The 23,870-nt window shown below is 43.2% G+C and overlaps 3 protein-coding genes across 4 annotated transcripts; 1 reads left to right on the top strand and 2 right to left on the bottom strand.

The window, feature by feature from the left end:
* Window positions 1-1,803: 1,803 nt before the first annotated feature.
* Window positions 1,804-11,258, bottom strand: LOC106612666 (tapasin-related protein). Of its 2 annotated transcripts, none has more exons than XM_014214065.3 (8): window positions 10,979-11,258; window positions 10,623-10,808; window positions 10,243-10,518; window positions 6,644-6,973; window positions 6,043-6,372; window positions 5,200-5,301; window positions 5,035-5,051; window positions 1,804-2,828 (listed from the first exon to the last, which is right to left on the bottom strand). In XM_014214065.3, exons 1-8 carry the CDS (start codon window positions 11,022-11,024, stop codon window positions 2,814-2,816), a joined length of 1,302 nt encoding a protein of 433 aa, XP_014069540.1. In that variant the 5' UTR covers window positions 11,025-11,258; the 3' UTR covers window positions 1,804-2,813. The 2 variants fall into 2 exon arrangements, with proteins under 2 accessions (XP_014069540.1, XP_045580369.1); XM_045724413.2 differs by having other exon boundaries at window positions 6,644-6,925.
* Window positions 11,210-19,730, top strand: LOC106612668 (gem-associated protein 4). The gene is made up of 3 exons (XM_014214068.3): window positions 11,210-11,454; window positions 11,549-11,636; window positions 16,392-19,730. The coding sequence occupies exons 2-3, from the start codon at window positions 11,627-11,629 to the stop codon at window positions 19,622-19,624; spliced, it is 3,243 nt and encodes a 1,080-aa protein (XP_014069543.3). The 5' UTR covers window positions 11,210-11,454; window positions 11,549-11,626; the 3' UTR covers window positions 19,625-19,730.
* On the bottom strand, window positions 19,727-23,165 carry LOC106612669 (TLC domain-containing protein 3A). The gene is made up of 5 exons (XM_014214069.3): window positions 22,930-23,165; window positions 22,253-22,336; window positions 20,892-21,108; window positions 20,616-20,714; window positions 19,727-20,496 (listed from the first exon to the last, which is right to left on the bottom strand). The coding sequence occupies exons 1-5, from the start codon at window positions 23,046-23,048 to the stop codon at window positions 20,197-20,199; spliced, it is 819 nt and encodes a 272-aa protein (XP_014069544.1). The 5' UTR covers window positions 23,049-23,165; the 3' UTR covers window positions 19,727-20,196.
* Window positions 23,166-23,870: the final 705 nt, after the last annotated feature.

The following is a 23,870-nucleotide window of genomic DNA, read 5'->3' as shown; positions in this document are numbered from 1 at the left end:
ACTGAAAGGTGGACATGAGGGATATTTGAACGGTCCTCTGCCATAGTGACAAAACATCTAAACATTTTGACTTGCAGTGCTTTCACAATGCCAAAGGGACGAAGCATTTTGGGGGCACTGACCGTTTAAATGAGAAGGAAATGTAGTTTTTGTTAAAGCACCAAGAGTGTTGAGAACGTCCGGTCTGTTTCAAGAAATGAGCCAACGCAATTGAGAAGGATCTTTGCCATTTTCGTGGCACTGACTCTTTATATGGGAAAGGAATTTAGTTTTGAAGCATGAGTGAACAGTTTTAAGAGAGATATGAGCTTTTGCAAGTGAGCTATAGTGTTGTGCTGAACTGTAAGACTGTTTTGCCAAATGATCTTAGAGTTTTGAGAATGTAATTTCTGTTTCAAGAAATGAGCCAAACCAATGGAGAAAAACTGTAATATAAGGAACTTCAAATTATTCATACATTTTACTTTTGATACTTACGTATATTTAAAACCAGATACTTCTATACTCAAGTAGTATTTCACTGGCTGACTTTCACTTTTATTTGAGTAACTTTCTATTAAAAAAGGTATCTATACTTTTACTCTAGTATGACAATTTGGTACTTTTTGCACCACTGCTTAACAGGAGCATGCTTGTCAACAATTGGCATGAATCGTTTTTGCAAATACACTAGCTACACCTACATTTATTTTTTTTACAATCCCTTTGATGAAGTATCTCCGAAACATATCCGGGAACATTTACTGAAGGGAAGTTACCCTCCAGATCTGTCTCTTTACTTTCCAAGTTTATATTCGATGGAGCCCTTCCAAGGGACTAAATATGTAACCCACAACAATAGTTGACTATAATAGACCTAGACCACAACCAATCCTGACTGCAGTATGACCCCAGATTGTGCATCATCATAGTTTACAGGAAGCAGATGCTCAGTTAGAACTACCCGTGGGTCTACTCGGTGTATCCTAGAGCCCCCAGATCCCATTACAGCCACTGGTGGAGCTCTGAGCTGGGCTGTGTGGCGGAGCGGAGCCCTGGCCCTCAGCTGACTCCTGACCCACCAGGCACGAAGCTTTACACTGGCTCTGCTCTGTGATGATAGCCTCTCCAGAGTCACACTTCTCCACACATGCCAACATTAGTGCTCAAAGGTGTGGCTTGGGGGGACTGTACCAAGTGCCCTTTGGGAACAGTTGCCATTCCAGAGTGAAGTGTTTATGGTAAAGTTAACTATGTAGAAACTGAGATAGGGCTTTGGCACAGTATTTCACCATATGTAGGGTACTAAAGACTTTAACTAAGATTACTCCAAAGCCTTTGGAAAGATTTGTCTGTCTGCTGCTGAAAGCCATAGTGTGTCAAACGCATCGGACTACATCTTCTCAAAGTGTGGGGGGGTGGCCTCTATTTTTATTAATGATCTCAGCTGTAAGGACATTTAGTTTGGGTCTTTTGAGCATGATGCTATACTGTTTAAATGGCAGACACCAGTGCTGGCAATAACCCTGTATAGGCCACCAAAGCACTGCCACACTTTTTTACTGATTTCTCTGAACAATTGTCGAGTGTTCTTGAGAACTATGATCAATTCATTGTGTTGGGTAACTTTAATAGTCATGTTGACAAAGAATTTATGAATCTTTTGAGCTCTATGGACTTCATCCAACATGTTACTGGGCCCACCCATATCTGCAGCCATACTCTGAACCTGGTTATTACGAAGGGGCTTTCTATTGAACTCTCTCAAAACCTAGGACCAAGACACATGGTGTCACGTCATTTGTCGGAAGGAGCGGACCAAAGTTCAGCGTGTGCATCGTTCCACATATTTTATTGAACTGTGAAACTATGCAAGAGACACAAATAAACTAAAGAACAAAAACAATCTCCCACAAACCCAGGTGGGAAAAACTACTTAAGTATGATCTCCAATTAGAGCCCACGATGACCAGCTGCCTCTAATTGGAGATCATCCCAAAAAAAAGCCCAACATAGAAATACAAAAACTAGAACAGACAATCTAAACTAGAAAAACCCTGTCACGCCCTGACCTACTCTACCATAGAAAATAACAGCTTTCTATGGTCAGGACGTGATACATGGAGAGGTAGTGTTTAGTTATGCCACCAGCCTCTAGAATAGCCTGCCAGAGAACCTGAGGGGGGCCAAAACTGTGGACATATTTAAAAAAGATCGTAAAATACACCTTTTTAGCTATGCTTTTCCTTAGGGTGCTTTAGTCATTCAGCTTTGTTATTCTTTCGGTTTTTATCCTCTTACGCTTGTTGTGTAGTAAATATTTCAGTTTTAATTTTTTTTCCTGTGAAGCACATTGCGTTGCATTCCATGTCTGAAATGTGCTGTATAAATAAAGCTCAATTGGATTTGACATCACTCTCTGACCTGCTTAACTTAGTAGAAATCTCTAGAGCGAAAACAGTAAACAGCAATTGTTAAATACAAATGAAAAAACAAAATTATATTCACAATCTCATCAGGGTCCTTGCTTTTCAATTTAAACTACTTCAAACAAATCAATTTCCTAGTGCATATTTTTCATATCAAACATTATCATGCATTTTTATAAAATAAAATAATTCCATGTCAAGTATTTTTATAGCAAAATTAAGCTACCTTAGACAATCTTAAAGTGGTATTATCATAGAACAGTACTATGACCTTGTGGGACAGTCTCTATATTTGTATTACGTGTACTTTTATAATAGGGGAATCAGGGGAAAAAAAACAACAAAAAAAACACACTTGATAGAGAAGTCCAGAGATGAAGAGAAGGACCACTCTGGATTGTTCTCTCAGTAGGGCTTGCGCTGAACAGGAGAGATACAGTACACACACGCAATGAGCAGGGAAGTCTCTCACAAACTCATGCACACCCACACATATACAGTCATGTAGGGTTGTCAAGATACCAGTATACTACGATACCTGATTTTCAAAAAGGAAAACAAAGCAGACTAAACACTTTGGTCCTTTAATAAAAACATACAGTATGTCAAATATTGTGTCCTATAGCTTGGAAAACAATCGTGATTCTGGGTGACAACATAAGGCTGCTTGTTTCCAACATTAGGACTGCTTTCCCTCAGGAAATGTAGGCCCCTTCATGTTTTGTTTCCTTGGCATGATACCTCAGTATCGCAATGCTGGTATCGTGATAACCCTACATTCTTGCTGCCACACACACACACAACTGCTGCCACCAAACTCTTAATACACTGCCCCCATCCCACCTTCTCCAGTATATGTGTAAATATTGGACTATACAGTGCCTTGGGAAAGTATACACCCCTTGACTTTAACCACATTTTTACATTTATTTATTTATTTATTTTTTTTTTAAATAAGGCTGTAACGTATAAAATAAAAACAAATTCCTCAGCAATCTACACACAATAACACCAAAGCAAAAACAGGTTTTACATTGATCAATTTTTCTTAACCCCAGAAATGTACATAAGTATTCTGACCCTTTGCCAAGAGACTCAAAATTGAGCTCAGGTGCATCCAGTTTCATTGATCATCCTTGAGATGTTTCTACAACTTGGAGTCCTCCTGTGGTAAATTCAAATGATTGGACACGATTTGGAAAGGCACACACCTGTCTATATAAGGTCCCACAGTTGACTGTGCATGTCAGAGTAAAAAACAAGCCATGAGATCGAAGGAATTGTCCGTAGAGCTCCGAGACAGGACTGTGTCGAGACACAGATCTGGGAAAAGGGTACCAAAAAAAGATTCAGCATTGAAGGTCCAAGAACACAGTGGCCTCCATCATTCTTAAATGGAAGAAGTTTGGAACTACCAAGACCCTTCCTAGAGCTGGCTGCCCAGCCAAACTCAGCAATCAGGGGAGAAGGGCCTTGGTCAGGGAGGTGACAAAGATCCCGATGGTCTCTGACAGAGCTCCAGAGTTCCTCTGGAGATGGGAAAACCATCTCTGCAGCACTCCACCAATCAGGCCTTTATGGTAGAATGGCCAGAAGGAAGCCACTCCTCAGTAAAAAGGCACATGACAGCCCGCTTGGAGATTGCCAAAAGGCACCTAAGGACTGACCATGAGAAACAAGATTCTCTGGTCTGATGAATCCAAGATTGAACTCTTTGGCCTGAATGTCAAGTGTCTCGTCTGGAGGAAACCTGGCACCATCCCTACGGTGAGGCATGGTGGTGGCAGCATCATGCTGTGTGGATGGTTTTCAGCAGCAGTGACTGGGAGACAAGTCAGGATCGAGGCAAAGATAGTGCAAAGTACAGAGAGATCCTTGATGAAAAGCGCTCTTGAGCAGGTTAGGACCTCAAACTAGGGCAAAGGTTCACCTTCCAACGGGACAACGACCCTAAGCACACAGACAAGACAACGCAGGAGTGGCTTTGGGACAAGTCTCTGAATGTCCCCCGAACAAACATCTCTGGAGAGACCTGAAAATAGCTGTGCAGCAACGCTCCCCATCCTACATGACAGAGCTTGAGACAATCTGCAGAGAAGAACGGGAGAAACTCTCCAAATACAGGTGTGCCAAGCTTGTAGTGTCATACCCAAGAAGACTCGAGGCTGTAATCATTGCTAAAGGTGCTTCAAAGTACTAAGTAAATTGTCTGAATACTTATGTAAATATGATATTTCCGTAATTGTTTTATTTTTATGAATTTGCAAAAATTTCTAAACCTGTTTTTGATTTGTCATTAAGAGGTATTGTGTGTAGATTGAGGGGCAAAAAACTACTTAAGTTTAGAATAAGGCTTTAATGTAACAATGTGAAAAAAGTAAAGGGGTCTGAATACTTTCCGAATGCACTGTATATTTTGCCTTCCTGTATTATACTTAAGGTAAAATGTTTATTCTATTCTAATGCCATTTACTTTGTTCGTATGCTTATCTTTTCTTATTGTTGTTGCATTGTAGAGAAGGAATCTGCAAGTAAGCATTTAGTTGGATGATGTATACCATGCGTATCCCGTATATACTACTAATAAAACTTGAAACACACGCCTTAGGTATGAAGATGTACCCACCTGATTTGCTTTTCTTGCTGTAAAAGAAAAACATTCAAAGTTCAAAGGTTGTCCTAGAAAGCAAACTATAATTAGCAATATCTCAATTGGGTGACATCATTAACAAGCTCAACCTGGCAGTGACTAAAGGTAAAGGACAGATTCTGTGGTGAACTAGACACTCACCTGAGCTCAGGCGGGGTAGCATCACAAACAAAGTGGCCACCATGACCAAGATGAATCCAAAGCCAGAGAAGAACCACAGTGCAGCGTTCCAACTGTCATACTCTGATAAAACATGACACCCAAAGTGTCAGTCAATGCAGTTTCTGTAGCATGTTCTCCTCTCATAGCATACTACAGTACATACTGTATGTACTGGGGCTGCCATCTAGTGGCCATGAATTGGTACTGCATACAATGAAATACATTTGGAATAATATCCTGTAAAGACTATATACATTGAGTTTACGAAACATTAAGAACACCTGCTCTTTCCATGACATTGACTGACCAGGTGAAAGCTATGATCCCTTATTGATGTCACTTGTTAAATCCACTTCAAAATCAGTGTAAATGAAGGGGAGGAGACAGGCTAAAGAAGGATTTTTAAGCCCTGAGACAATTGACACATGGCTTGTGTATGTTTACCATTCAGAGGGTGAATGGGAAAGACAAAATATTTAAGTGCCTTTGAACATGGTATGGTAGTAGGTGCACCGGTTTGTGTCAAGAATTGCAACGCTGCTGGGTTTTTCACGCTCAACAGTTTCCCGTATATAAAATGGTCCACCACCCAAAGGACATCCAGGCAACTTGACAACTGTGGGAAAGGGGGGAGGGGAGGGGGTCGCCCATTAGGAAGGTGTTCTTAATGTTTGGTATACTCAGTGGTAAATAAAATGTATAAAACATGCTTCTGGAAATCTGCAGAAATGTGTATGAACGCATACTGCATGTAATCAGAATGGTTTTCAGTCAAGGGTTATAAGGTTTAAAACTCCATGATAAGTTCCTAAACCACCTAACCTGTGACGTTGAGGGTGAAGCTCTTGCGGATGGGCATGCGCTGGGAGCTGTGAGACACCCTGCAGAAGTACTTGGAGCCCGAGTCGTGCAGGGAAGCGTGGAGCAGGAAGAAGGCCGACAGAGAGTAGGTCCCATCCTGGTGGTGGCGGTGGCTGGAGTACAGGACAGTGTCCAGCTTCTCTGGTAGGAGGCCTCCACCACTGGGCTCCCTGAACCACTCCATCTCCACGTCCAGGGGGTAGTAGCCCTCTGCCTCACACACCACCTTCTGCTCCCCCCTGTCCACCAGGGAGATGGTAGAGTCCACGTTCAAGGACACGCGAGGCGACTCTGAGGGACGATGTCAGAAATAACTGGCATTACAATGAGGATGTTGGCGGTATATACAAGGTGATAAAAATGGCAGTCCATGACACCTTTGATTGGTTATATTAGTATGGCTATCATGTCAGAGATGTACAAATTCATAAGTGTATACCATATCAGGTAGTGATAATAAAAGTAATTTGCTTATTCTTTCAATGAGCAAATGATGAAGCAAAGCGTCAACAATGAAATGTGTCTGCATCAAGTCCCGTGACCCATAACCCCTCCACCTTACCCATGATCTGCAGAGTGATGTCATGGCTACCAAACAGCGGAGGCACTGAGACATGGCAGACATACGTCCCCTCGCTGCTCTGCTTGGTGAGGGGGAGCGTCAGGGATGCGTCGCCCCTACCAATGGCATTAAGCGGCACCCCGCTCCCCTCTGTCTGGCCCGAGCGGCTGGAGTGGCTGAAGAGCGTGGTGCGTTCGCCGCGTCGCTGGAAACGCCATTCCACTGTCAGGTCAGCTGCCTTGTGGTCCACATCAAACTGACAATGCAGGCTCTGTTGCTTCACTAGACCCACCCGCACAGAGGGAGAGCGGGTGAGGACTAGCATCACAGCTACACACAGGTCACAGCCAAGGCAAGACAGGAAGGGGGTGCAGAGGAAGGAATTTAGAATGAGATTATAGCTAGGGTCTTACTCTGATGCGTGTGACATAGACATACGGTACAGTATGTGACTCAGACTTTCAGGAGAGAGAAGTATTGGACAATTTACATAAAAACTGTACTCACACATACAAATGCCTAAATGAAATAAACAAGCGTATAAAAGGAATAACTGACATACAGTACCAGTCAAATGTTCAGATATCCTTCAATTAGTAGGTGTCTTTATTTTTACTGTTTCCTACATTGTAGAATAACAGTAAAGACATCAAAACTATGAAATAACATATGGAACCACGTAGTAACCAAAAAAGTGTATATTTTATATTGGAGAGTCTTCAAAGTAGCCACCCTTTGCCTTGATGACAGTTTTGCACACTTGACATTTCCTCAACCAGCCTCATGAGGTAGTCACCTGGAAAGCATTTCACTTAACAGGTGTGCCTTGTTAAGAGTTAAATGTGGAATTTCTTTCCTTCTTCATGCGTTCGAGCCAATTAGTTGTGTTGTGACAAGGTAGGGGTGGTATACAGGAGCTAGCCTGGTTAAGTTTTGTATGAAAAGATATCTATAAACCACAACAGACAGCAACTGCTATATCAACAAAGTTCATTATATAGACCGGTGTCTGGTCTCCCTAGAACCATCCCTCCCTGGTACGGTATTGAACAGAACCCATTCGCTCATGTCCTCTGGAATGCTTTTTAGGCGTTCTTATCAAAATACATAATTAATCTCCTCTGTCAGTGCTATCTCATAGTGGCCCATCCTCAGTAAGACACATCTTGTTCCCACTCCTGGACAAGCTCACTGAGGGGAGTGACCTGCGCACAGACATTGTGGAGACAAATTATTGGTTCCCTATTAATCACGCCATCCCTTCACATGGTTTAAGAATAGGTAAAGAGACATTCACATATGAAGACAATATTTCATTCTGTCCTCTCTTGCTGATATTCTGCACAGCAACAGAGACATGTAAAAAACAAGTCTGACCTCTCCCCTCTCTGGGCCCCAAGTGTCTGAACCCCAGCTAAGGGAAACATGCAACTGAAAGACACCAGAATCCAAAGGACACTTTCTAATGACAAGTATCTCACATAAGCATATTATACTAATAAAACATCTTAATTATCTATGTTACCCAACTAATTCATCCACCACAGGAGAAGGTGTGATGGTGCTCTGCTGGTGACAGTGTCAGTGATTTATTTTGAATTCAAGTCATGCTGGTTAAGTGTGCCTATCACAGCATTCTGCAGTGAGACACCATCCCATCTGGTTTGGGCTTAGCGGGACTATCATTTGTTATTGAACAGGACAAATGACCCAAAACACACCTCCAGGCTGTGTAAGAGCTATTTGACCAAGGAGAGTGATGGAGTGCTGCATCAGATGACCTGGCCTCCACAATCACCCGACCTCAATCCAATTCAGTTGGTTTGGGATGAGTTAGACCGCAGAGTGAAGGAAAAGCCTCCAACAAGTGCTCAGCGTGTGGGAACTCCTTCAAGACTGTTGGAAAAGCATTCCAGGTAACTACCTCATGAAGCTGGATGAGAGAATGCCAAGAGTGTGCAAAGCTGTCAAGGCAAAGGGTGGCTACCGTTAGGTTCTGATTATTAGAGTAAGAACTCGACGGACACTGAGAGCGATTATACAAATCAATTTAAGCATTCAATAATCGAGCCTATTACGAGGCGGCACATATTGCACGAAAACTGGATTCTGTTGCTGGAGACACCACTCCGTCAATAAGTAGAATAATCATGATGCTGCCACCACAAACCAAGCTTATTCTTCCCAAAGGATCGAACAGCTGAATCGACAAAAACATTCACACCAGCACTAGTATTTAACCCTTTCTCCTATGCCGAGTCTCCACCTACACATCTAAACAGCCAATGCATCTCTGTTGCTAGACAAAACCTTCAGTTATATCTGTTCTTCCTCACTTCATCTGACATGACCTCTGCCCCAAAGTGCTCACTCCTCCAACTCATGGCTGTCATGTTGACTGGTACCAGACTGTGTCTCTTCTCCTCCCAGAGGATCCCTGATGGCTAACAATAACATATCCTGACATAATGTAAACGTTATACATTACCTGCTCTCCCTCAGTGACATGAATACGTATATCCTATTCTCAGAAGCCAACACTACATTGAAGAATCTAAAATATTTGTTTAACACTTTTTTTGTTTAACACCGGATTCCATATGCGTTTTGATGTCGTCACTATTATTCTATAATGGAGAAAATAGTCAAAAGAAAAACCCTTGAATGAGTAGGTGTCCAAACTTTTGACTGGTACTGTATGTTACAGAATAGAGCAGTGCTTCCCAAGGTGTGTAGATATTTGCCCTAGCACTAACACAGTTAAATCAACTAGAATCCGGTGTCTTTAGGCTAGGACCAGAAATCAAATCTGCACCAGGATTGGGAAGCACTGGACTAGAGTACAGCCTACATCTACTGCAGGGGTGTCAAACTCATCCACGGATGGCCGAGTATCTGCAGGTTTTTGTTTTTTCCTTTCAATTAAGATCTAGACAACTCGGGGAGGGGAGTTCCTTACTAATTAGCAGTGGTGGAAAAGTACCCAACTGTCATTCTTGAGTAAAAGTAATGATACCTTAATATAAAATGACTCAAGTAAAAGTCACCCAGTAAATTCTACTTGGGTAAAGTCTAAAAATATTTGGTTTAAAATATACTTAAGTATCAAAAGTATAAATCATTTCGAATTCCTTATATTAAGCAAACCAGATGGCACCATTTTTTATTTTATTTACGGAAAGCCACAGGCAGACTCCAACATTCAGACATAATTTACAAACGAGGCATGTGTGTTTAGTGAGTCCGCCAGATCAGAGGCAGTAGGGATGTTCTGTTGATAAGTGCGTGAATTTGACTATTTTCCTGTCCTGATAAGCATTCAGTACTTTTGGGTGTCAAGGAAAATGTATGGCGTAAAAAGTACAATATTTTCATAAGAAATGTAGTGAAGTAAAAGTAGTCAAAAATATAAACAGTAAAGTAGATACTTGAAAGTACTACTTAAGACATTTTTTGTGGTATTTTTACACCACTGCTAATTGGTGACCTTAATCAATCAAGTACAAGGGTGGAGATAAAACCCAGACTCGGCCCTCCGTAGAATGAGTTTGACATGTATAACTGCATAACAAATAGACAGAATGAAATGTCTGCATTACTTGAAGTGGTTAGCGCCGCTCTGTCTGCGATGGCGGCCCAGTTGAGGTAGTGTGCCTGGCCAGGTGTGGGCGTTGCAGGGGTGTGTCTGAGGAAGCTGGTGATGATGAATACGCCGTCGGTGTGCCGTATGGTGCAGGTGAACCAGATGTCATGCTCCTGGGCTCCTAAACCTGGCCAACGCATCTGGGGGCTCTCTGTGCTGTACCTGCGGATCTCACACTGCAGCTGGTGCTCCACTACTCCTTCAATGTACTTCCTCATGTCCACCTTAGAGCCTGAACACACGGTTTGAAGAGCACCTCAGTGTTGAAAACAAACATTAACCAATAAAGAACACATAACCAAATCTGACATTTGTTTAGCTGTTTCTCTCATTCACCTGTAACAAGGAAGGTGATAGTATTAGGGTTCAAAGCACTGTCCCCTGGATGGCCAAACTGCAGCCCAGCGTCTCTGTGTTGGTACTCGGTTTCAGCATGTCCCTCATCATTGAACGTTACACTTTCATCCACCAGCTGACAGGGCAGCCAAGGCACCTGTTCGAAAGACTGGATTCCTGGTACCTCTGTCAAATCGCGGAATAAGTAGAATAATCACCATGAGAGTTTAAATGTAACTTCACTTTTAAAATCTATAATTATAGGCTAACAAACATAACTCTGAACGAGCACAACATGCCTGAAACCATCAGATTAAACAAATATGACAGCAAAAAGAGGTCATAAAATAGACTACCTCCACAGAGAAATAAACAGAGAAGAATATTGACGTTTAAACTCATGTTACAAAACGGTCTCCTGGAACTATCGTTCCCTGTGCCATTCAACTCGAAGAACTTTCACTTTCATTTCACACAACTCGATGCACGTGAATAAAACTGAACCTGCTCGTGCAGCTGTCGGTAAGACGCGTTAACATTTGATTTTTACAATGGCTTGTAATAGTAAACTAATAAATCAGATATGTGAATGAGGAAGAAAGTGTTAAAAATTACTAGGCAAAACAATATTAAAACCAAAACATGCTACTGCAACTCAACAACCCCCCTATACATCCATACCATGAGTGGCGCTGTAAAATTAAACTACATTTTCCAGCTCTTCAACAAAATAAAATCCCGCCCACGTGACCGTGATGCGGACGTAAGAGTTGTTTTGAGTGATCAGAAAACACGTTTCTTTCATTGGTTTCTTGTAATATCGCCTTGGAAAGTAAGTATCTAGTTAAAGTATTACCTTGTTTAATTGTATTACAATTAGTAGAATAATGCATTGAACAAAAATGTACACGTACTCTTCGTTGTAGTTGGCTCGGCGTGGAATGGGGCCAGCGTGGATGAAAGGATGCACGTTTGAAGACTGAACTGCGCCTCACCCAAACACAATGAATCAAGGTAGCAATGCATTTGCTTATAGCTATAACATGTTTGCATTATTTGCTGAACTAGCTAGCTGACAATACACATTATTTACGGTCAGGTGTGAACTATGTAGAGCTGTGCGTTGGGGTACATCTATTTCAAGTCTAACTTTGACAGCACCCCTTTTGATTTGAACAAAACATGTCATTTTCCCATTGTAGAAGTGCTCAGTGACTTGATCTGAATGGCAACATTTTAGAAATGTGCTCAAAGTTGACTTACTTTGCATACCATACAGTGCATTCATATCACTTGACTTTATCCACATTGTTACGTTACAGGCAGTAATAAAATTGATTACATTGTTCAATCTACACACAATACCCCATAATGAAGCAAAAACATGTTTAGACACTTTTGCAAATTATAATAGAAAACTGAAATCACTTACATAACTATTCAGACCCTTACTCAGTACTTTGAAGCACCTTTGGCAGCAAGTCTTCTGGGGTATGACGCTGTAAGCTTGGCATGCGTGTATTTGGGGAGTTACTCACATTCTTTTTTGCAGATCCTCTCAAGCTCTGTCAGGTTGGATGGGGAGCGTCACTGCACAGCTATTTTCAGGTCTCTCCAGAGATGTTCGATCGGGTTCACTCCCGCATTGTCTTGGCTGTGTGCTTAGGGTCGTTGTCCTATGGAAGGTGAACTGTCGCCCCAGTCTGAGGTTTTGTGCGCTCTAGCAGGTTATCATCAAGGCTCCCTCTATACTTTGCAATGTTCATCTTTCCCTCGATACTAACTAGTCTCCCAGTCCCTGCTGCTGAAAAACATCACCACAGCATGATGCTGCCACCACCATGCTTCAGACGCTTGGCTTTCAGGCCAAAGAGTTCAATCTTGGTTTCTTCAGACCAGAGAATCTTTTTTCTCATGGTCTGAGAGTGCTTTAGGTGCCTTTTGACAAACTCCAAGCGGGCTGTCATGTGCCTTTTACTGAGTGACTCCGTCTGGCCACTCTAACATAAAGGCCTGATTGGTGGAGTGCTGCAGAGATGGTTGTCCTTCTGGAAGGTTCTCTAATCTCCAGAGAAACTCTAGAGCTTGTTCAGAGTGACCATCAGGTTCTTGGTCACCTCCCTTCTCACCCAATTGCTCAGTTTAGCCAGGCGGCCAGCTCTAGGAAGAGTCTTTGTGGTTCCATTTAAGAATGGAGGCCACGGTGTTCTTAGGAACCTTCAATGTTGCAGAAACGTTTTTGTACCCTTCCACCAGATCTGTGCCTCGACACAATCCTGTCTCGGCGCTCTACAGACCATTCCTTCGACCTCATGGCTTGGTTGTTGCTCTGATATGCTCTGTTTACTGTGGGACCTTATATAGACAGGTGTGTGCCTTTTCCAAATCATGTCCAATCAATTGAATTTACCACAGGTGGACTCCAAGTTGTAGAAACATCTCAAGGATGATCAATGGAAACAGGATGCACCTGAGCTCAATTTCTAGTCTCATAGTAAAGGGTCTGAATACTTATGTAAATAAGGTATTTCTGTTTAATTTTAACATAGTTACAAAAATGTCTAAACCTGTTCTTCGCTTTGGCATTATGGGGTATTGTGTGTAGAGTGATGATTATTATTATTATTTTTTTAAATCAATTTTACAATAAGGCTGTAACTTAACAAAATGTGTAAAGTCAAGGGGTCTGAATACTTTCTGAATGCACTGTATATCTTCATCACTGGGGGTGGGGTGGGGGGGGACTGTTGATATTGATATCACTTAAAAGTTTACAAACAGGGTTGTCAAACTATTGTGTAATTACTTAAATATTTCTTTAATAACTGCCATTTTAACCTTAAACATCAACTATCAAAAAACGTGTTAACCTGTCTGGGAACCTGGAACGTTTGCGTCCCACCCTAGTCAACAGCCAGTGGAATCGCGTCGCGCGAAATACAAATACCTCATAAATGCTATAACTTCAATTTCTCAAACATATGACTATTTTACACCATTTTATAGATACACCTCTCCTGAATCGAACCACGTTGTCCGATTTCAAAAAGGCTTTACAGCAAAAGCAAAACATTAGATTATGTTAGGAGAGTACCCTGCCAAAAATAATCACACTGCCATTTTCAAAGCAACTAGCATGCATCACAAATACCCAAAACACAGCTAAATGCAGCACTAACCTTTGACAATCTTCATCAGATGACACTCCTAGGACATCATGTTACACAATACATGCATTTGTTCGATAAAGTTCATATTTATATATAAAAACAGCATTTTACATCGGCGTGTGACGTTCAGAAAATATTTTCCCTCAAATGCTTCCGGTGGATCAGCGCTACAATTTACAAAATTACTATTCGAAAACATTGTTAAAATGTAATATTGTCATTTGAAGAATTATAGATTAGCATCTCGTGAATGCAACCGCATTGCCAGATTTAAAAATAACTTTACTGGGAAATCACACTTTGCAATAAACGAGGTGCTATGCTCAGAAAAATAGGCTAGGCGATACAGGTTAGCGCCATCTTGGAACCATCTAAAATCAAATATACCATTGGAAATATTCCCTTACCTTTGATTATCTTCATCAGAAGGCACTTCCAGGAATCCCAGGTCCACAACAAATGTAGTTTTGTTCGAAAAGTTAATAATTTATGTCCCAATAGCTCCTTCTTGTTAGCGCGTTCCGAAGGCTACTCATAATGTACGAGGCGCGCATTGTCTTACTAAACGTTTCGGAACGAGAGGGTACCCACGGGCGCCCACGTCATAGTAGTAATGGCCCTTCCCCTATGACCAACTTTCCAGGCCTCTCGTTCGGTCAGTTTTTACCGGAGAAGACTCAAACCACTTTGTAAAGACTGTTGACATCTAGTTGAAGCCTTAGGAAGTGCTAAATGAACCCTAACTCACGGTGTGTTTCATAGGCAAAGTGTTGAAGGTGATTCCACAAATCAGATTTCCACTTCCTGCATGGAATCTTCTCAGGTTTTGGCCTGCCATATGAGTTCTGTTATACTCACAGACACCATTCAAACAGTTTTAGAAACTTTAGGGTGTTTTCTATCCAAATCTACTAATTATATGCATATTCTAGTTACTGGGCAGGAGTAGTAACCAGATGAAATCGGGTACGTTTTTTATCCGGCCGTGCAAATACTGCCCCCTAGCCCCAACAGGTTTTAACTTTCATTTGTCATATTCACATGTTGTAGCTTACACCCTATTTTACATCATCTGAGGTTGTCTTGTGACTGCCATCGGTTAAGACACAACATGCTCTTGAATACAGGGTGTGTGTCATGTTTTGGCTGATAAATGTACTAATAAGTTGACATTTCAACTTACAAATTGTACCACAAAGAAGGTTGGAAGTCCACACATAGAATGTTGATTTAGAATGGGAATATCTGTTTTAAATTCTACTCATCTTCCAAAGGAAACCTATCGAAATCATAGAAATATAGATAATAGAATAGACATGATCATTTCAAGGTTGTACACAGGATTTTTATTAAGAATGTATGTGTTGTAATTTCAGGAAATGTCCAAAATATATCTGCAGTAATAGTGGAATGGTGTGTTTCACAGTATTACTTACCCTCCAGTGTTGGGATTGGCTATGATATTTGCTTATTGGTTTCTCCTGCCTGAATGGCATCTGATTTCAAAATGGGAAAGCTATTTTGACTTTAGCTGTGTTAAGTGGTCAATGTAGAAATCACTGTCATTTCATGATTTCTAAAATTCTACACTGTTTAGCTCAGTTTCAGAAAACAAGCACTGAATAGTGTAGGGAATCAGTGTACCATCTAAATCGCTGTGTATTATTTTTAATAGCAAAAAAATGTCTTTACAGCTGTTTGAAGCTGGTGGACCAAAACTGAAAGTAAAAGGCTCAAATGCAATTCTCCGCCATATTACGGGGAAATGGGATGCGGTGGAGGAAATTTGTTTTGAATGCAACCAAGTGCTGTTGCAAATCACCTAGCATCCACAAAGGTGCTACACCTGTAATTTCACCCCTATCAGTTGACATTTGAATGTGGGTGGATCGGCAGGTAACCTAGTGGTTAGAGCGTTTGGCCAGTAACGGAAAGGTTGCGGGATCAAATCCCCGAGCTGACAAGATAAATGTTGTTCTGCCCCTAAGCAAGGCTGTTCCCCGGGCGCAGAAGACATGGATGTCGATTATGGCAGCCCCCCGCACCTCTGATTCAGAGGGGTTGGGTTAAATGCAGAAGGCATTCACTTGTACAACTGACTAGGCATCTCTCTTCGTGATAGTAATTACAAGTTCAAATTTCAATGGCGTAGCAGCTAAATTGCAGTGGTCTGAAGGATAGGTCCGTTCTATGAATTATATTTGTGAGATTGAAATGACACCCACCCTGTATTCAAAAGCATGTCTCAACTGAAGCTTGCAACCCTATTTAAGCTTTTTAAATGATATCAAACTCAACCGTTTATCGTTTCCAGTGATGAAGACATGGATGTCTCATGGTACGGTATGCAAAATGGGTAACTTTGAACACCTTTTATCTCTGGAATATTTTGGAATTCAGTTACAAAAAGTAACTTTCTGACAACTTCTTCCATGGGGACACATGTATGCAAAGTAAAAAAATTATCAAAGAGGATCTGTCAAAAAGTGCCTGAACTCAAATGGATTTGGCCCTGGGAACCTGGTTTTTGTACTGAACTAACAACTCTCTAGTCTACTCCGGTGTTCATACGTTCTAACTGTTCTGCTTGTGCTTTCAGATTCCTGGCTGAGCTGTGAGAAGACTGCCGTTCTCCAGGGAGGCTTTCTGTTGGCCAACAGATTGTGCCAGCCAGCTTCACTCAGTGCCCTACAGAAGGAGGACTGGAGTAAGGTTGGCCACCCAATTCTACAGGCTGTCAGAGAAATCTGTGGGCAGGAGCGAGGTAGCTGTCTGAGCAGTGTCCGCTGGAAGAAGAAAATCATCTGCGTCTTATGGAGCAAATTACTGGGGCGGGAGAGCGAAGAGGACATGGAAATCGGCTGGAGGGAGAATCCATTCTTCTCCCTGCAGAACAGTCTACCTGACATTAGCCGAACAGTGATGTTTGAGCTGGTCAAGTTGAAAGGCTTCTCTCAGATCTATGCCCAGCTGCTTTTGTGTCTGCCGTCGTCCCACCTGAGTTCTGAGCTAGAGAAGCTAGTTCAACACATCACCCGTAACAGCACTGAGGAGGACGTCTGCGTCCTGCTGGAGGTGTGGTGGGAGCTGTGGAAGGGCAGGGGGGGAAGACAAGAGGACGACCTAGATAAGGTCTTTACTAGCCAGTGGACCCGCCTCACCAACACCACTGGCCTCTCACCTCATGCTGCCAAAAGATTCAAGTCAAACCCAGATACCCCAACATCACCACCATCCACCACTGATGTGCTGTCCATTCTTTTTCATGCTCTGGAGGAGATGAAAGAGCATCTGAGCACCTCTGACCTTTGCTACCATGCCCTATCCAACTGCTTCAACTCCCTGTACACCTCACATCTGATAGACCAAGCTATCATCCTCCCAGCTGAGGTGCAACTTCAGAGCCTGACCAGTACGGTGACTGTCAGAAAGAGGCATGCTGGGATAGAGAAGTTTGACCTGGTCCAGGTGATAAGCGAGGCCCACAGTGACCTGAAGGTAGCCCACACACCCTCCCAGTTTAAACCCTGTGGAATGACACTAATGCAAGCCCTGCAGACTGTCTCACAGCTCACTCAAGCCTGGGAGAAGAGAGGGCTGCTGGAGATGACCGACAGCGGTGACCCCAGTGTCTTGGCACTCTGTCTGAAAAGCTGTCTGGCCAGAGTGCTCGAGTCCCTAGAGGAACTTTCCATGTCTGAGACCATGGATGAGGGTGAGCGCCAGACACTGAACAATGTGCAAAGAACTTTTAGAGGCTTGTTCGGCACACTGTCCTTCCCCGACACAGAGAGCAACGCTGGGGAAATGGCCCACATTGTCGTAGCCATCATTAACCACCGCTTGGAAGGCTTCCAAGATTTCACTATGCTATTTGCCACTGAACTGAGCTGGTCCCTGAGTGTGGAGGAGTGGATCAGCTGTCTGGAGAGAAACAAAAACGCATTCCAGCAAAAGGACATTGTCATGAAATTAGTCTCCACTCTCATTGCAAAGTGCCAAATAGATACTTTAGAAGTAGAGCACTTCAGAAAGCTGAAGGACATTATTGTGAACATTTTCGCAGAGCTCCCCTTAGCTGAGAAAAACACAACATTAGCGGAAATGCTAACCTGCTCCAAGAAGGGTCTCCAGGGCTCCCTGCCCCAGGCTGTGACGGAGGGTTTTAGTGAGGAGCTCAACATGGCGTTCAACTGCATCATCCAGGGTGGAGTGGCGCAGAACAACCTCAACTTGGCCGTGGCCGCCATAGCCCGCGTGGCCTTTCAGAACCCAGAGGCCACCTTGCGTCGGTGCTGCCATCTAGCGGTGGTGAACCATGGGGCCCACAGCCTCCTCTCCAAGATACTCCAGCAGCTCTCAGGGCTGAGGGGCGGTGCCCCCGGTTGCACAGAGGGGACAGGCAGCTCTGCGGGGAGCTTACTGTGCAGCTGTCTTCAAGATACTGCCATGACTAAACTGTCCTCGGCTAAGGAGGAGGACCAGTTCCTGCATTTCCTGGTTGCACTGATGCAGCCGAGCATTTCCGAGAGCGGACAGAGTTTCCTGCACCCTGAAGAGGTTGTGTGTGCCTTCGTCCTGCCTCACCTCTCCCCCTCTGGCTCTAGCACCTGCAGCCTGGAGCTGTGCCTGCGTTTGCTCCACTCTGCATTTTCTCTGGATTTCCAGGATGCATCTCCACACTGGGTCATGAACTGCTCCCCGTTCCCCCTCCTCTGCGTCCTCTGCCAGCTTCTGAACGAGAGCTGCAGGTGCTGGGAGCTTCCTGCAGAGGGCGCACCGCGTCACTTATCAATGGAGTCAAAGGTGCTGCTCGTCACTGTGCTGACTGCATTGGGCAAGGTGGTGGGACGGGAGGTGGCCTCAGCCCCTAACACCTGGTCCAGAGCCCTCTTCTGGCTCTACAATAAAGTGGAGGCCCTGGACTGGACTGTTCGCTTCCACCTGAAGGTAGTGTGGGGTGATCACTTCAAAAACGAGGTGCCATCCTCACTGTTGGCTGTGTGCGAGCTGCCGGAGCAGGAGTGGTCTGGCCTAAAGTTGTCCCAGTATGGGCAGGGCACAGGGCTGCTGGCGTGGATGGAGTGCTGCGCCGTCTCTGACGAGGTTCAGGACACCATGCTGACCTCTCTGGCTCTGGACCAGCACCGGCCTGACGACGTCAACATGTTCAGCAAAGGCTTGCTGGTGGCCGTGACGCAGACCCTACCCTGGTGCACCATCGCCGAGTGGGGCAGGCTGCTGAGAGCCATGCGAGAGCTGCTCCGCTCAGGCCGGCTCCACGTGCCTTACTCTCTGGAGTACGTGGACTTTCTCCCCCTGCTGGACCTGCGGGCCTTCTCCTGCGAGCTGCGTCTGTCCGTGCTACTGCTGCGTGTCCTCCAGCTGCTCTGTGGCTCCAGCTGCAAAGACTGGCTGCCTGGCCAGGGCTGGGCCCACGTGGGGCGGCTGTACGCCAGCGCCATGAGAGAGGTCATAGACTCCCTGAGGGGAAAGCTGTCACAGTCTTCCTCCAACAAAGACCCAAAAGAAGAGAGGGCAGCTACCACCACCGCCAGCCAGGAGGTGCTATTTGTACTGAGCCAGCTCTTCTGCCATGTGCAGCACGTTCAGGTGATGATGCCTGGCGGTCAGTGCGAGTCCCTGTTCCTGTGTGCACTGGAGATCCTGACCCACTACGAGGCAGTGTTGGCCGCACACCCCAGCAGCAGCTCCCACCTGGAGACCGAGAACACTCGCCACTTCTTCACCACCATCACAGACAACCTGGACAGCGCCGAGATGAAGACTGTGTTGCATCAGAAAATTGCTCAGCTGTCGTCAACAGGTTGATGCACATTTAAGACAGCGCTTGAATGAGGGTTTATTGTTCCCAGCCTCAAATAAAATGTTCTGACCCAAAAATCTACTTTTGAATAAAACTGACAAATTGCATGTATTTTGAATGGTTTATTAATCAAAACAAACTTTGATCATCCACACTAGGACACAACAGGGTTACAACTTGACCAAAAAGCTTGGCCTGTCAGTGCTTCACCTATTTCATTTGTGTGTCAAATCTATTGTCTAGTGCAACATTTCACATAATTATTTTTGTTAACTATAAAAAAATAATTTTGGGATTAGATGTTATCCTGATTAGTCATGATGTCACTCTTTCAGGTAGAAAACAATTATTCAAAAATCACTAAATATTTCTTGCACAAGCTATATAGTATAACAGTATGTCTGACCCCTGAGAATTTTAATAAATACCAGTCATTTTGTATTCATAGGCAGTTGCATGTCCTAAATTCCACAGACCATTCCTTCAGGCAAGGATTGAAATAACTCATGGCATTGAAGACGAGAGGGCAAAGGAAGCATAATTGACATGTTGCTAACCACAGAATTAGATGGCACCTCTAATCTGTCTTTGAGCCATCTTTGTGAGCAGGTTGACCCATTGACCCAGTCTGACGCAGGTAGAGGCGATAGGCCTTGCGACACAGCAGCACAAACCAGTAGATCTGAGGTGCCAGTATGGATAGGTTGGCTAAGTTGCAGTGGAGCTGTAGATGGAAAGGCACTTTGTGGAAGGGAATGGTGTACTGCTGACCATACACCCAGTACATGTAGGGGAAGAGCAGGATACGGCAGGTGAAGAAACTCAGCAGAACCATCACACCGTTGACTCTGTGAAGCCATGAGTCCTCTATTCCCAACTACAGAGAAATATATGGATTGTTTAATGATTGTACACCGAGTTATAGTACAATTCATACTATGCTCAGTCTTCCTACAGCGCAACTCAAAAACGGTGTTTATCTGGGAGTGGCCTTACCTGGATCAGAACCTTTCCTAATGAGACAAACGGAGTGCTGAATTCTGCCATGAAGAAACAGCCAATGAAGAAGTCTCCACCTAGACCGGTCCTGAGGAACTGGGGGAGAAAAATAAACGGCATGATATGAATATTAAAAACGAACTCATTGAGCACAGCCAGCTTTTGAGGATGACACGGCCGATTCTCAACAAACTGGACTAGTCACAAATTTCAACTGCCGATGTAACACATCAGACCTAAAGTTACTGTACAGTAATTGTGCTCCTTCCTCACCAGAGTGATGGGCATAAAGACCATGAGGAGGACCATGTGATGAACCACCAGCAGGGGATGCCGGAGGAGGAACAGCTTGATGGTAAGGAGGGAGTGCGCCCTGTACGCCTCGTGCCCTTTGACCTTTTGACTGTGGTAGTTACTCAGATACATGGCGTAGAGATCAAAGGCCATGTAAGGAGCGCCAAACCACACAAATTCATTGGTCAGTCTGTGCCTACAGAAGATGGTGACATACCGGTACATTAGGATCATGATGAAAGTAAGCACTTACACTGGATTGTGTTTTAAAACTGACTATTTAACCAGTGAAACAAATAGAAATGTGGCCTTATCCTTTATCACTGAATCCTCCTCCTACACCCAAAGAAACTGGAGGGTCGAGTAAAATCTAAATAGGCCATGTTTTGGTTAATCATGTCACATGACCTGGAATTAAACATTTAAAAAAAGGTCCCAAACAGTCATTCTGATTCCCATGTAAACCAACATTTTGAGTGACTAAAATAAAAATCACCCATAATTTGTTTTGGATAGAAATGCTAAAAATGAGAAGGGGGGGGGGGGGGGGAAGTCTCCTCTCATGGCTAACTACCAGGAAGTTTGAAAAGACAGGCTGAGTGGGCGAGAAGCTTATATTCATGAGCCCGACGTTGAGTGACAGTTCTTTGAAACGCCCATGTCAAGCAACTTGAATGCAGTTGCAGTAAAATCGTCAAGCAAATTTGGTGATACACAAAGCAACTCAAACACTGACATTGTACCAATTCGTTTTTTTATTTTGCTATACATCTTCCATTTCTCTTGTGAGGCGGTTCACAGCAGCACTGACAGCTGTGTTGACTTGACAACTGCTTCTGAGTTTTGAACGACCTTCCCCGCTCCCTTTTGGTTCCATGCTGGCTGAAGACCTAGCTAGCTAGACAGTAACGAACTACAGACGATAGGGGAAACACATATCTTTGCCATAGATGAATAGCATAAACGTTTAATTTATATTTGCGGAGACCTTAAGCTCTTTCAAAACCTGTTTTACTATGAATAATTGAGGAACAGTTTCAGTTACGAAGGAAATAAAACACAGCCAAACCCTGCAGATAATGAGACCACAGTGTTAAATTGGGGTGGGTGGGGGGGGGGGGGAAGTTGTGCTCAATTTAGTCTCGAGAGAGGACTCTGGCGACGGGCTCTTGTACATGCCAGTCTTTTATCTATCAGTGTACTACGGCCTCTGCCCCCAAAACTCTTGTTGTAACAAAGATTTCACTGGTTAAATTCCCACTCAGAGGAGATGAGATTACGCAATCCCTACACATGAGGATTGCTGTTTAAAATGAAATAATTTAAACATGAATTCTTACCTGTCAGACATCACATCATTGGAGGCAGTAGCAATTATGAACCCAACAATAGTAGCCAGAGTGGCATGGATAGAGGACATCAACCTTGGGAAGAGATGGAATAGATGAGATGAGGCTATGAAAGTGCGCACAATTGTTTTTTCATTGGTTCTAATATTACATTTAAAATAGCAAACACATTTTTTATATTAATTTATTGGTGTGCCAGTTAAAGGGTTATGTAGACAATATAGGGTACGTTAGTGATTGTATATTTCTAGATAGGCTTCATTTAGTGTATTTTAATTCCATTACTAATACGGCAATAAATTATTTTCAGATAAAGCATTTTTTTCAGTTGCATGTACGTTTTTATTTAGACCCTTTTTGGAAGTCCATCTGTCGCTCAGTGAAACTCCATTCTTTGTTAAGTACCGAACGTATTTTGACATTATTAATGTTGAAAAACGGGTTAATGGCAAGTTAAAATGCTCTTGGTTTTAAAGGGGAATCGGCATATTCAATGTCTCCTGTAAATACAGGTTGCGATTCAGTTCTGATAGATTTTTCTCCGGAGTTGTTTCGATAGATCTAGAAATCTGCTCACTGAAATACCTAGTGTCAGTTACTAGTTAAGTCATTCAATGACAAGAACTGGTAGGTTATGTATACAGAAATTGTCACACAATAAAGCCTACCTTTCGCTGACCACAAACACATCTGCATCATTCCAATTTTTGAAAACTGATTCAAGCACTTTCCTGGATATGAAGAACAGTCCCGGGAAAAATACAACGCCACAAGCTAACATATACATGATCCGGCCGAAATACGAGGAAGCAGGAAGCGAACCGTACTTGCAGGCGTTCACGGTGCAGATGCAAATGAATAGTAGCTGAGCCTTTTAAGCTCAGGTACTATTCAAATAATTTTGCATCTGACTTAGAAGTGTGCGGAGACTTCCCTGTTTTTTCTGAGGAAACCTTCAAAATAAAAGCTCACATTTCAAAACATTGCAATGTCGATTTCAAAATATATTACAATTAATCAATGACCATTTATTTGTATTGTGCTTATAAGCAAAGCCAACAAGAAATGTATGAAAACAATGAGAAATATTTATGAAAACAATTAAAAATATGGTATAAAAAATATTTTTAAGACTGGTTTACAATAAAGAAAAATAACTGTGATGGGCATAAAGACCATGAGGAGGACCATGTGATGAACCACCAGCAGGGGATGCCGGAGGAGGAACAGCTTGATGGTAAGGAGGGAGTGCGCCCTGTGCGCCCTGATAAAAGTGAGGTTGGAAGTACTTATAAGTAGGGTCTTTACTAGCCATATCTTTTTAGGATGAATGTCATCTAAACATCCAGCAGCACTTCATACTCTGCCTATTCCATTGCCCCCAATGCAATACACCAGGGGTGTCAAACTCATTGCAAGTGTGGCTTGTTTGGTGTCTGCTGTGAAGGAATACCACAACAAGTCAACTACTTGATTGATGAAGGCATGTCATCCAGCAAAGGCAGCAGCGCAGTCATCAACTACATGCACCAGTTCTTCACCAACTACGGAGTTGGGGAAACATGTGTGGACCTGAATTGTGATAACTGCAGTGGCCAAAAAAAGAACA

Source organism: Salmo salar, chromosome 09 (assembly GCF_965601325.2).
Source record: "Salmo salar chromosome 09, fSalSal1, whole genome shotgun sequence".
Classification (NCBI taxonomy): domain Eukaryota; kingdom Metazoa; phylum Chordata; class Actinopteri; order Salmoniformes; family Salmonidae; genus Salmo; species Salmo salar.
The sequence above is the reverse complement of the archived record's forward strand: the minus strand, read 5'-3'. Positions and strand labels throughout refer to the sequence as shown.

Excerpts from the sequence above, each read along its gene's own strand:
- LOC106612666 (XM_014214065.3), bottom strand. The coding sequence starts at position 11,024 with ATGAGTTTAAACGTCAATATTCTTCTCTGTTTATTTCTCTGTGGAG. Across the intron at positions 10,809-10,978 it reads CTGTTTATTTCTCTGTGGAG|AGGTACCAGGAATCCAGTCT; the intron begins GTAGTCTATTTT and ends GCGATTTGACAG. Across the intron at positions 6,373-6,643 it reads CATCACTCTGCAGATCATGG|AGTCGCCTCGCGTGTCCTTG; the intron begins GTAAGGTGGAGG and ends ATCGTCCCTCAG.
- LOC106612669 (XM_014214069.3), bottom strand. The coding sequence starts at position 23,048 with ATGTATATGTTAGCTTGTGGCGTTGTATTTTTCCCGGGACTGTTCTTC. Across the intron at positions 21,109-22,252 it reads AATGATGTGATGTCTGACAG|GCACAGACTGACCAATGAAT; the intron begins GTAAGAATTCAT and ends CATCTTCTGTAG. Across the intron at positions 20,497-20,615 it reads TAGGAAAGGTTCTGATCCAG|TTGGGAATAGAGGACTCATG; the intron begins GTAAGGCCACTC and ends ATTTCTCTGTAG.